We start from the raw sequence: 12,003 nt of genomic DNA, 5'->3' as shown, positions 1-12,003 counted from the left end.
ATTTTGAATGGCAGATAGCATTTTTTTGCACCCACTTTTGTGGATGTTGGGTGGACTAGGTGGAGGTGTTTTGAGAGACTTGACCTAGATGTAAAGGATATGTTTTTCTTTTTCTTTTTCTTTAATCTTTTCTCTTGCCTTAGTAGGGAGGAGTTTTCAAAAAAGAAAGATCGAAACCCTCCTCCATAGCGCGTTAACTCTGGAGTCCGTTTCCGACCGACACGACAGCATTCATGATCATCTCTGCCATTCATGCAAACTCAGAGCAGCATTTCTCTCGTATGTATTTCTCGATATCTATCTATCTATCTGTGTGTGTGTGTGTGTGTGTGTGTGTGTGTGTGTGTGTGTGTGTGTGTGTGTGTGTGTGTCAGGCACATTATGAAACACACACTCGATGGTGCAACTAGCTCCAGCCCCCACATGCACGTCTTCTGTCTGGCAAGACGGCTGTGGAATCCTCACACTAGTAGTGGAAAATCCATGATCTCACGAGGTGGTTTGTTTGTGATGTTCCTCTCTGTAGCCTGCAGCAGCAGCAGCAGCTGCCTCGGCTGACAATTTCTCACTGGAGGCTGCCCACTCACTCACTCGCTCACTCACTCGCTCGCTTCTTTTTCTCTTTTTTTTTTTTTTTATTTTTGAGCGGTGCGTTCAATGAACCTAATGACTCTCCCTCAATTGTCTTTAGTTGGCAAACCGCACAAGTGTAACTACTGTGGGCGGAGCTACAAGCAGCGCACGTCGCTTGAGGAGCATAAAGAGCGGTGCCACAATTACCTGCAGGGCATCTGCCTGGATCCGGCCGCCAACACTGGTCCGTACGCAGGTAAAGACATTTCTATCAACTGGCACGACGGCACTGAAGGTCAACAGAAGTTGTGTGTATGTGGTAGAAAAGGTTAGATTCTTCAGGATAACATCCATATTGTTGCTCACTGTGAAGTTACTAGTATAGAGTATTTTTATAAATTATAATTATAAATTATTTTAAAAAAAATATAATAAAATTTTCATAATCACCAAGTAAGTAATTATTCACTGTGCGTCTGCAAATTATTTTCCTGCTCCATGTGTAGGTTGATAGCACCCCCCCCCCCACCCCACACACACACACACACACACACCGCCACCTCCTCAGAAAAAAAAAAAGCATTGTGTTGCAATCCGTTGCACAAAGCAAGTCCTCCTTTTCAAACAGCCGCGTCTTTCCTCACCACTTCCTCGTCTTGAACTCTCTAGGTGAGGTCCCGAGCGAGCCGAGGCCCATGGCGGAGCCCAGCAACATGGCCGCGTTTGATCGGCCGCCCGTCATCGAGAGGCTGCACAACAATGTGGGCAAGAGGAAAAGCACCACGCCCCAGAAGTTTGTGGGTGGGTATTTCTCAAACCCTGGAGGCACCACCGCCACGGCTTTCAAAGCACTTATGCAGCGTTTATCTTGTGTTGTATTTTGTTTTGTTCTGTTTTGTTTTGGTAAGTTTTTGTAAATTGATGCCGAGCTCAGCCACGAAATACAAGCGGAATTGGCGCACGTTGCCATACCTGCGTAACCATAATTGGCAACATGTAATCACACTGCAGCACGGAAAGACTTTAAATTCTATTTGTTGTGTTGTTTTTCGCGGACCTTTTCTCACCGCCGTGTCATTGAATAGTATCACACAGCTGCCTGCCCTACTTGGTAGCACAGATTTTTTCAGTCTGCATTTCTTTTTTTTTTTCTTTTAAATTTGCCACAATATTAGGAGAGATTTTGCAGAGCTAGATCGAGCACGTGACTGGCTGAAAGGCGAGGAAATGTTTTTGTGTGTGTGTGTGGCTGTGTGTGCTTTTTTCTCTCTTTTTTTTTCGCTCTGTGGTTACTTACACCTGTATCTTTGCCATTGCTCTTATCGAGAAAACAGCTCACCGCATCCCTGTGCTGGATGGGTTAAACAGTGCTATTGCAGATGGATGGGGTTTTCCACCACAATTAGATGCATGTAAACAGAACGTCGTCTGCAAAAACAAGGCCTGAAAACGATGTGCAAAGTAAAGTTTGCACGATAAGGAAGGATTTTTTTTTTTTCCCTCTCTCGCCGTTCCACCCCTCGTCGTTTTGCCGCCACCGCCATCGCTGCACGCCGCATCGGCAACCACTTGGTGTAACGTCGTGTGACACTTTGGCACTTCAGTCGTCTGGTTTGTTTGTTCAGAACGCACCGCGCAGTCTCTCCTGTCCGTTTATCTGGGCGGCTGTGGCTCAGTTGTCAGAGCGCGTCGTCCAATGATCGAAGGGTTGGTAGTTTGAATCCCAGCGTTAACTGTCCACAGGTGGAAGTGTCCTTGGGCAAGACACCGAACACTAAATTGCTCCCAATGGGACACCCATTGGTGTATGAGTGTGTGTGTGAATGGGTGAATGAGAGGCCATTGTAATGTGAAGGTGCTATTAAACATTATATAAGTGCAGTCCAGTTTATCTGTTTATCTGAGCTTCTTTTGAGATTTATAAAAATAATGGTTCTATATGGTGTTATTCTATATTCTTCCTGCGGCTCTTTCTAGAATGTGAATGTTGTTCTTTGCTGTGCTGTTGCACAATCTCTGGTAAGCCTTGCCACTTTTATATTTCACTGCTCAGCCTATGACCATGTGACAAATAAAGTTCTTAAATCTTGAACCTTTCCCACTTATGGCGTGCAGGTGAGAAGATGATGCGCTACAGCTACCCTGAGCTGGGCTACGACCTGGGACTCAAGTATGAGAAGCAGCCCGACATGCTGCCCGCCCACATGATGGACCAGGCCATCAGCAACGCCATCAGCTACCTGGGCTCGGAGGCCCTGCGGCCGATGCTCCACCCCCCCGGCCCTCCGCTCTCCATGGCCGACGTGGTGCCCATGGTCAACCCCCTCTACCACGTGCTGCCCCTGGGCCGAGCGGAGCAGCCGGTGGGCTGCGACGCCACACTGCCTCCTCAGCACCAGGACCTCCCGGGCCTCGCCGCCAACGTCAACGGCCCGGCGCCGCCCACCCGCAAAAGCCAAATGGCCCACAAGGGCCCCGAGGAGTCGCCCAGCAACAGCGGACTGGACTCGGACTCGGCACGCAGCAGCCCCCAGGAGCGGCACGGCTACCACCGGGTCAACCCCCCGCCGGGCGTCAGGTCCCGGGCCAGCCCGTTCATGATCCTCACGGGCGAGCGGGGCGCAGAAGCCTCGCCCCAGGGCGGCGCCGGAGCGGGGAGCGGGCCCATGCGGGTGGCGGCGGCGGCGGCGGAGAGGCCCGCCGTCAACGCAGGGGTGCGGGTGTTTGGGCGCGAGGGCCAGGAGCTGCGCGCCTTCCAGTGCGAGCACTGCCGCGTGCTCTTCCTCGACCACGTCATGTACACCATCCACATGGGTTGCCATGGCTACAGGGATCCGCTGGAATGCAACATTTGTGGCCACCGCAGCAAGGACCGCTACGAGTTCTCCTCTCACATAGTGCGCGGCGAGCACACCTTCCAGTAAAAAAAAAAAAAAAGAAGACGAAAATGGGTGGGGGGTGGAGGTCGCCACGGAATGGGCGGCGAAAAGGAGAAGGAGTGGCGGCGGAAGCTGGCGTTCCGTCCTCAGCTCACCTCAGCTCACCTCAGACCTCTGTGACTGCACGCTTGGAAGGCACTGTAGACGAGTGTAGCACAATCACAGACTCCTTTTCAAGCTACCTGCTGCGAATCTGAACAGTCAGACATACATATGAAGGTACACGGGCCAAAGTCACATTTTCTACAAGAGAGTTTTGCGCTTATTGTAAAGCCAGGAAGGTAAGTTGTTGCTGTTATATATATATATATATTTTTTTTTTTTTTTTTTTCTTACAATTTAAAACAATGGGGAAAAGAATGTCAGGCAAGAATGAGTACTTGTTTTTTTCTTTTGTTTATTCTTTTATTCTTAATTTGAATTACTTTTTGTTGGCCTTTCCACATGAAAAAAGGGGTTTTAAAACGAAACATATTTATATATATTAGGATGTCTTTTTTTCGGTTGGGTATCCCAAGACAGAATTAAAAAAAACTAGGTTTCCTTTGACCAGTCGTAAAGTTTTCTCCAACACTGAGGCCAGTGTAAACCTCAGGTACTTCCTCCCAGACCTGTGTGTGCTAACTGCAAGCAATTCCATTACAACTGCACCTTTCATTTTTTAAGCTTTTATTCCCCTGATCACATTAAAGTATCCCTGAATCTATTATTCAAGTTATCAACACCGTACAGCCCTTTTCATTAATCAGGTTTTACATTGTGATTGATTTCTTTCCAATGGGATTAGCATTGTTTAGGGGAAGGCTAAAGCTAACATTTAAAATGAATAAATGCTAAACTACCTCTTTACAAGAACATGTAGGATTTCGTTAAATAAAAAAAAGGCTGAACTATAACTGTTACTGTCGATGCTCGTCGATATTTGATGGTAGAACTTTAATTGTTGTGCATTTTCATTTCTGTCACTGTCCTTGCGACGCTGCTCTGGGGGGAGGGGCCTTGATGTGCTCACCGCTAAAACAAGTAACAAAGTATCACCAATTCCCGACCACCACAGCCGAAACAATTCAGCGATGCTCCCTCGAACTCTGTGGAATCTGACGTCTGAATAGTGTCTATTCCAGCGTCAGAGTTTTACAACAGAAACGCTGCGAGGCTCATGCACGAGGTCGAACCAGTCGCATAAGAACAACAAACAACAACAACAAAAAAAAATGATCTCGACCAAGTTAACCTGGTTTGGGCCGCCAGGTGGAAATTAGTGGAAAGTGGAGCCTTGTGGTTCCTTCTTCTAGTTCATCAACGTCATGGCCTATGTTTGTCCTGCCTCCACTTTCATGCTAATGCAGCATCTGCTCGTAAAAAAAAAACGGTCACATGCTTTCGGAGGGTGAGGTTGGGTCATCGATATTCTTAGATCCTAAAGCTTCACAGGTTGGTTGCTTGCAGTTTGAGCACATGGTTTGATGGCTTTTTTTTTTTTTTTTTTTTTTTACGTCTTTGAAACGTAGAGGCCAGTCAGCTACGTCGCTTTGGATTTGACGGTTTACTGCACTTTGGGTTTCATATTCAAAGCTGCGACGAGAGTTTCTTTTCCTCTGATCCACCTCAGTTTCATGTTTTGGCCTGTCTTGTTTACTTTGTGAAGTAGCCTCGTCTGTCTGTACATAGTTCATTAGCGTTCCCCTGTTTGTTATCCCTTATTGATTTGGTAGCCTTCTGTCTTCACAGTCCTTGTACTTTTTTTTCCAAAACTGTTGATTGCTTTGAAGCCGTCGTTCATGCCACTCGAAGCAACTCTTCGCAGGGATCCGACTGTATAATTTGCCCTCGGCTTCTTTTTGCTGCAGCTTCCGCATCAGACCCGCCCACCGGCCCAACGCACATTTAGCATATTTATTTCCAACTACAGTATTATACCTCTTGGATTTGCACAGCCGAGGCGCTCGCCAGTCGCTCGCGTTTCCTCTGCCGTGATGTCACCCTCCTCCTCCTCCTCCTCCTCTTCCTCCTCCTGAGGGTAGACGGCGGGTGAGGCACCTTCAGGAAGATGAGAAGTGACCCGAGGGGTGAGTCTAACGCACGGCTGTCGCTCTTGAGGTTTCCTGAAACCGTCACATTCCAAGTCGCATCTGCACCCTTCACTCCAGGTCGCGCTGTGCTACAACATGGTGAGGGATGATTGGATTATAAAGGCCTTTTAATGTCATCCTCCCCGACTGTCGCAAGTTGCATGAAACCTGCTTTTCTTGAAGACTTTTTTTTGTTTCTTTTTTTTTTTTTTTTACGTAGCACGTAACATTAATGGATTGAGACATTGGGAACAGTCTTTTACGACGTCGTCTGACATCCATTTTTTTTTATATACATATTATCGTTATTGTCGTAACAACAGGAAGCTATTTAGCCGTCAAAATAAAGGTTGGCGCTGTGCATCTCAGCATAACAAGTCGTGCGTTCTTAAATGGATTGCGTTTCGTTTGAGTTTCTATTCCTCTGCTGTCAGTCGTCGGCGCTTCGCTTTTGATCCTGTGAGGTCATAAATTCAGTTGATCGTGGTCATAAAAGGACGATTGTCGCCTTATCGCACAAACAAACAAAAAATCCACAAGAACCATTTTACTGCATGGGAGAAAATGAGACGGTTCCAAACCCACCAAATTGTTAGTTAAAGGGTCATTTCAATTATTGGGGAACTTTTCGAAACGTGTTGCTGAGATGTGTCTGACCAACATTCTATGCTGGCAGCTTGGTTGCATTCAGACGGTTGGCATCACTGGTGTCAAAATCATGATACTCCTCTTTTCTACGATAGAACAGGCAGCTTCTCCTCTGTTTACTTGTTGCTTCTTTATTGCGCGACTGGTGTTCATATTAAAAAGACACAACAGACAAACCCTCAATCTTTAAAGAGACAGCAATGGAAAATGTTTACACCTCAGCTGTGATACTGACTACATTCCTCAATTATCTTAATCCTGTAAATACTCATTGTCCGAATTCATGTTTATTCTGTGGTTGCATAAGAACTTTGAAAATTTGCATGATCAATCTGAAGTCGGCTGCCCAGTTTTTCTTCTTCTTCTTCTTCTCCTCCTCCTTCTCCTTCTTCGTCTTCTTCTTCATCATCTTCATCTTCTTCTTCTTCTTCTTCGGTTGTCAGCAAACCAAACGGGGGCTTGACTAAATCAAACTGCAATCAATATTTTTGTAAAGTGTGTTAAAGCTTTGTGGCACTTTTTTTTCTCCAAATTCTTCAGCCATATGAACAAAAAAGAACAAACAAACAAAAAAAAGCTTTTGTCGAGGAGTCTACTTGAAAATCTAAATCATGGCTATTTGTGATCGCGGGATGTTTTTTTGTAAATTGGGGAAAAAAAACCTGTGTGCTAAATGTCTATTTTTCTGCTGAAATGTTCTTGCAACTAGTTTTGTGAAATTTCTTTTATTTTCTTTAGTTATTACGTTTACAGAAAAATGTAAAAGACTGGGCTCAGCTGAAATGTTTTTTTGTTTGTTTTTTGTTTGTTTTTTTTTAAAGAAAAAAAAGATGCAAAAATACAATACATGACAGTTGTATATTTTGGCACTGAATGTCTAAATCATCCTGAAATGTGTGGCGATGGATAATCTCTGACAACTATTGTGAGGGCTCTCAGGTATTTGCATAGGATGTGTATTTTTATGTCCTAAAATATGTGATTTATTTATCAAGAGAAAAAAGAACTAAGATGCACAGTAATTGAATTTCTTGGGTAATTTGTCATGGGAAATCAATCGAACACTGAACGTCGAGAAGGAAGTTGAAATGATTCAACGCTGTTTTCCAAATTGTTGACATCAAATGAAGACGAACCGCTGTGAAGAATAATGTGTATATTTTTAAAAAAGAAAAAAAGCATGGGTTTCTCTTAATTAAAGAAAATATTTTACTGCCGTGGTTGTTTTGTGACTTTTGACGCAGGAAGTCAGGCACAACTCTGCTCTAATCCTGTCGAGTGTCTCTGAAGCAGTAATTACTTGTTTTCGAGACTTGAAATTCTGAAATTGCAGTGAAGATAAGGACGTGGGAAAAAGTGCTCGAATTTTCAAAACTCCTGCAAATGTGTGAGTTCTTTCTTTGCAGAGATTTTAACACGCTGACTGGTCACCTTGCTGTTGGCCTCAAAGACATAAATTAGAATTTATTGCTGCTTTGTACAGAAGCTTTGTAAAGGTTATTTTAGGGGGATTTTCTTTCCTTTTACAGTTAAAAAAAAAAAAAAAGACCAAAGTCTCTCCTGTAAAACCATCAGACTCAGTTGAATGTAAATACTGGGATTAGCACTGTATCCATCAGTTTGATAATAAAGCAAGCTGTATTTTTAGATTCTATGTATACTGTGAGATTTATTTTAAATTCTTTGTTGATTTTTATTTAATTATGAGCTGCAGTATTCTGTTATTCGTGTGATATTCACTGCATTTGGACCAAAAAAATTATGTTTATAGATTAGCAGCTTCAGTTCAGTTTCATCTTGAGTCCTTGCCCTTGTCTTTCATTCCTTTTTTTTTTGTATCACTTTGAGAAATGTGTTGCAGGCAGACGCGGCTCACCTCGCCTGAGTTTCAGCAGAGTGTTTGCTCCTCCCCACTCTTTGCGTATGAACAAGTGGTCGCTTGAACCTGCCGGAGCCTCTAAATGTCAGAGCAGGCTCCTGTACCTCCTTTCCTGCTTTAATGTGGGTATTGCACACACGCGCGCGCGCACACACACATACAAATTGAAGTGGCAAACACACAGAGTTGAGACTCCCTGACAACAGAACCAGAAGTGGAAAAAAAAAAAGGCATTTTGTATCTTATCATCTTAAAAAGGGCAGTTTTTAATATTTGGAGACCAGGAGAGTTGTGTAGCTGGAGAGATTCTGGGACTTTGCAGCATTATTTGTTAAGTGGGGACAAGACAAAGGCTGAAGTGGCCCAATAGTAGTTAAAGGTTCTGTTTGTGTCCATTTTCACATCAATCCAGACTCCAGTGGATCGGATTCACCCAATTTCCCATTCAAAATGTCTCTCTAGATCTGAAAACAGTCGGTTTTAGCCCTCTGTTGAAAGTCCACTGCCAAAAAATGACTCCATGCTTTCTAGGACCCTCCACACGTTTTTGAAGAGGAAGGGAATGAAAGACGCAGTCGTGTCTTCGGCAGTGGATGTCGTAGGTAACCCTGGAGGAGACGTCCGTGCCCTCTGTGACATCACAAAGGGTAGCACGTTGATCACGCACTTTGCCGTGGGGTCGTTTTAGCTTAAGTCCGGGCGCAGTAGAGAATGAAACCACCATGGCGTGAAACAATTGATTCCAAAAGTCTTCTGCCATCGGTTATCCACCTCTTCCAACAGGCCGCCTCACTGGGTGTGTGTTTGCACCCTGGCCTGCTGCCCGCAGGGAGAATTGGCGCTAATTGATAGAGAGTTCTTTGGGTCTGAGTCAGTGTATGGAGCTCCCATCGTCAGCACGGAGGCATGTGAACCTGCCAGAAAAAAAGGTGTCGATCTGCGGCCACAACTGGACACACACGCTCTGCGAGGTTCCCGATCGGGGGAAAAAACCTGCAATCTGACGGGGTCGCAGCCTCTCTGACCGGAGAACCCGGCCTGTTTTTTTTTTTCCTTTTTTTTTTTTTTTTATTTTTCCACCCCTCTGGAACAGTCGACTGGTTCAAGTTGTGAAACTTCCTCTGCTGGGTTCCGCTGCCCATGTCTCCTCGTCTGCAACTCCCTACCAGACAATAAGGGTCGAGCGGAGGTGTTGAAAGGATTGGAAACTGCTGCCACCCACACCTACGCGTACTCACACAGACACACTTTAAGATTAGCGGTAGAAACTCCTCGGCGGCGCTGTAGTTTCGCTAGCATTCAAGATTTCATCAGTGTGGCGAAGGAGGAGGAAAAAAAAAATATGGCTGTGTTCTAAATCTTTGGCAGGGCTCCATAGAAATCATCCATAATACACAAAGTGGACTGTATGGAGTGTATTCAGACTTTTTCTTGTTTCAGAGTTTTTTCTTGTTTTGTGTTTTTTGTCTACATGGCGAAGCTTGTCCTCTCGGTGTCGGATTACAGAGCAGTTCCACATTTTCTTCAGCCAAGTGTGAATCCACAGCCGGGTTGTGCAATCGGCAGCGGCGACACGTCCCTTTCCTGTTTTTCCTGCCAGGTGGCGTTTGGATGTTTGGATTGGCCCTTTTTTTTTTTTAAAGTTGAGACGGCAGAAAAAACACTTCAGTCCTCCCTCTCTCTCTCTCTCTCTCTCTCTCTCTCTCTCTCTCTCTCTCGTACACACACTTATACACACCCTGCTCGTTGTCTGTCACACACACACACACACACACAGATTAATGGGAGTAAGACAAGTAAGTCACAGAAGTGCAGAATCGTATCAGTGGAGTAGCACGGCGGCTTTTTTTCCCCCAAAGGTGTAAACTGAGAAGACATCAGTGCTTTTAAGTTACTAGTTGTTGTAATCTGTGGGAAAATCTGTAGTTCATGTGAGAATGTCTGTTTTGTATCACCGTAGCACTATGTGTGGCGCTGCCATAGTGTCAAACCAAAAAAAAAAAAGAAGATTCCGAAAGCAGGAGGGTGAACTGTGAAAAACACAGCTGCTAATTCCATTTTTCTCACTTTGTTTTTTTTTCACGCCTGTGTTTTGACATCTCGTGCACCAACGCCGTTGCTGTCACTTGCAAAGGCCCATGGGTAATATGTGGCTAGCCTGTGGTCGCGCGCTCAAAAGATCAAATTGTCATGTGGGGAGGAAGTAGGACTGGGGGAACTTCCACTTTGCTTCCTCTTTGCCCGCGTTATGCAGCCGTGCCTGGCGGCGCGCGTGTGTTCATATGTGCACACCTCGGGGACGGAAGACGAGATAAAAGCGTCTTTTAGGACGCAGGGCAACACCCGAGGCTGAGGGGCAAATCACCAAAGACGAGTTAGCGGCCGACTTTCCACAAGTCCCGCTCTGGGTTTTGACCTCTCAAGCTCAATTCGTGCTGCCTAAAGGTGTCGGATGTTGCGCAAGATGCGCCTCCTTCGCTTCTCCAAGGTGGAGGAGAAAAAGAAGCCCCCGAGGCTGGACATCATCTCGAGGGGAGAAGGCGGCTTCCTGGTAGCTGCTGTGGGTAGCAGAGACACACGGCAAGAGAGAAACTGAGACGCAGAGTGAGAGAGGGATCTGACACAGGAAGGTAGAGAACGTGACGGAAAGAGAGAAAGTGGGGCTTTTTTTTGTAGAGCAGCGCACACCTGCTAATCAGCCGTGAACTTTATAAAAAAAACATACCGGGAAGCGAGAGCTTGGAGAGCTTCCAAGGCTGCCGGTGAAGCAGCTACCAGAGTTTCACTCTGGGAGTCCTGCTGTGAGGATACATCCAGCGACAGTTCCACACGAATGAGCCCAGCAGCTGCAATTAGCTGAACTGAAAACAGTAAAGAAGTATGAGCAACAAGACCCCCCACCATCCTCCTATTTTCTGCGTTTGCTACTAGATGACTAATAATAGCAATGACTAACAATCTGGCACATTTTTCCAAATCCAGGACTTCAGATAAAGGATACAAAAGCAGGAAAGTCATTCAATGAACCTTCTGTTTGGACCAATCAGATCAGTTTCTGCCGGTTTAGCAGGCAGCCAGAGGCTCGTCGTTGGCCGCGCGCCACCGCCTCCTGGCTAACTGGTAACTAAAAACCTTGTCAGACAGCAAAGTGAAGTGAAACAGCATCACCCACCCAGAAAATGCCTTGGTGTTGTTTGCCTTATTTGTCGAAAAAATACATCCTAAAGTCCTAAAAAGAAAAAAAGAACTGCTGCCGATGCAGCTCAAGCAGATCTTAAACACTAGCGAGGGCCACTGTGGCAGCGGTATACTTCCTGGTTTTGCTAATAGCTAAGAGGAAGCTCATTGGAATCCGAAAGGTGAAAATGCTTTCTGTGGGACGCTGGCACGATGGATGAGCAAGAACTTCAGAATTTGACATTGTGGCAATCCAATCTCCGTGAGGTGTTATGACAATAATAGGGCGGTTGCATCGAGTGATGGTTTTGCTTGAAGGCCGTCCATTCTCTGCACTCAGGGTGGGAGGTTGCTGGAGCCAATCCCAGCTGTCTGAGTGTGAAGGCGGGGTTACATCCTGGACAGATCGCCAGTGTACGTCAGGGCCGACACAAAGAGAAACAACAATCACCTCAGCATGAAACCAACACGCAAGATGCTCGAATATGAAATCTGAACTTTGATTGATTGACTGCCTGCGTGGAGGTCTGACGACCCCAAGCCGGGAGAGACGGAGAGACGGAGAGACGGAGAGAGATTGGTGTTGACTCCTCGTCCTCATCATCGTGATCCCCCCTCACTCGCCCTAGCGCCCTCGCTTCCTTTTTAAAGAGGCGTCGCGCACCTGGCAGAGGGTCGGCAGCCGCAGTCACGGTGATCACGAGTGATTAAGGGC

General features: G+C 45.8%; 1 protein-coding gene across 7 annotated transcripts in view; it reads left to right on the top strand.

Moving 5' to 3' along the window:
- The window catches only part of ikzf2 (IKAROS family zinc finger 2), a 42,217-nt gene extending 34,769 nt beyond the window's left edge, over positions 1-7,448 (top strand). For all 7 annotated transcript variants that reach the window (XM_076039766.1, XM_076039765.1, XM_076039771.1 and 4 more), the window contains 3 exons: positions 692-829; positions 1,243-1,374; positions 2,689-7,448. In XM_076039766.1, the coding sequence (XP_075895881.1) occupies positions 692-829; positions 1,243-1,374; positions 2,689-3,497 (1,079 nt within the window). In that variant the 3' untranslated portion in view covers positions 3,498-7,448. The remainder of the gene's footprint in view (positions 1-691; positions 830-1,242; positions 1,375-2,688) is intronic.
- Positions 7,449-12,003: the final 4,555 nt, after the last annotated feature.

This window comes from Nelusetta ayraudi, unplaced genomic scaffold, assembly GCF_046127955.1.
Source record: "Nelusetta ayraudi isolate G7.1 ecotype Tasmania unplaced genomic scaffold, CSIRO-AGI_Nayr_v1 ptg000060l, whole genome shotgun sequence".
In the NCBI taxonomy this organism is placed as follows: Eukaryota; Metazoa; Chordata; class Actinopteri; order Tetraodontiformes; family Monacanthidae; genus Nelusetta; species Nelusetta ayraudi.
Note: the sequence above shows the minus strand (reverse complement) of the source record. Positions and strands in the feature narration are given on the sequence as shown.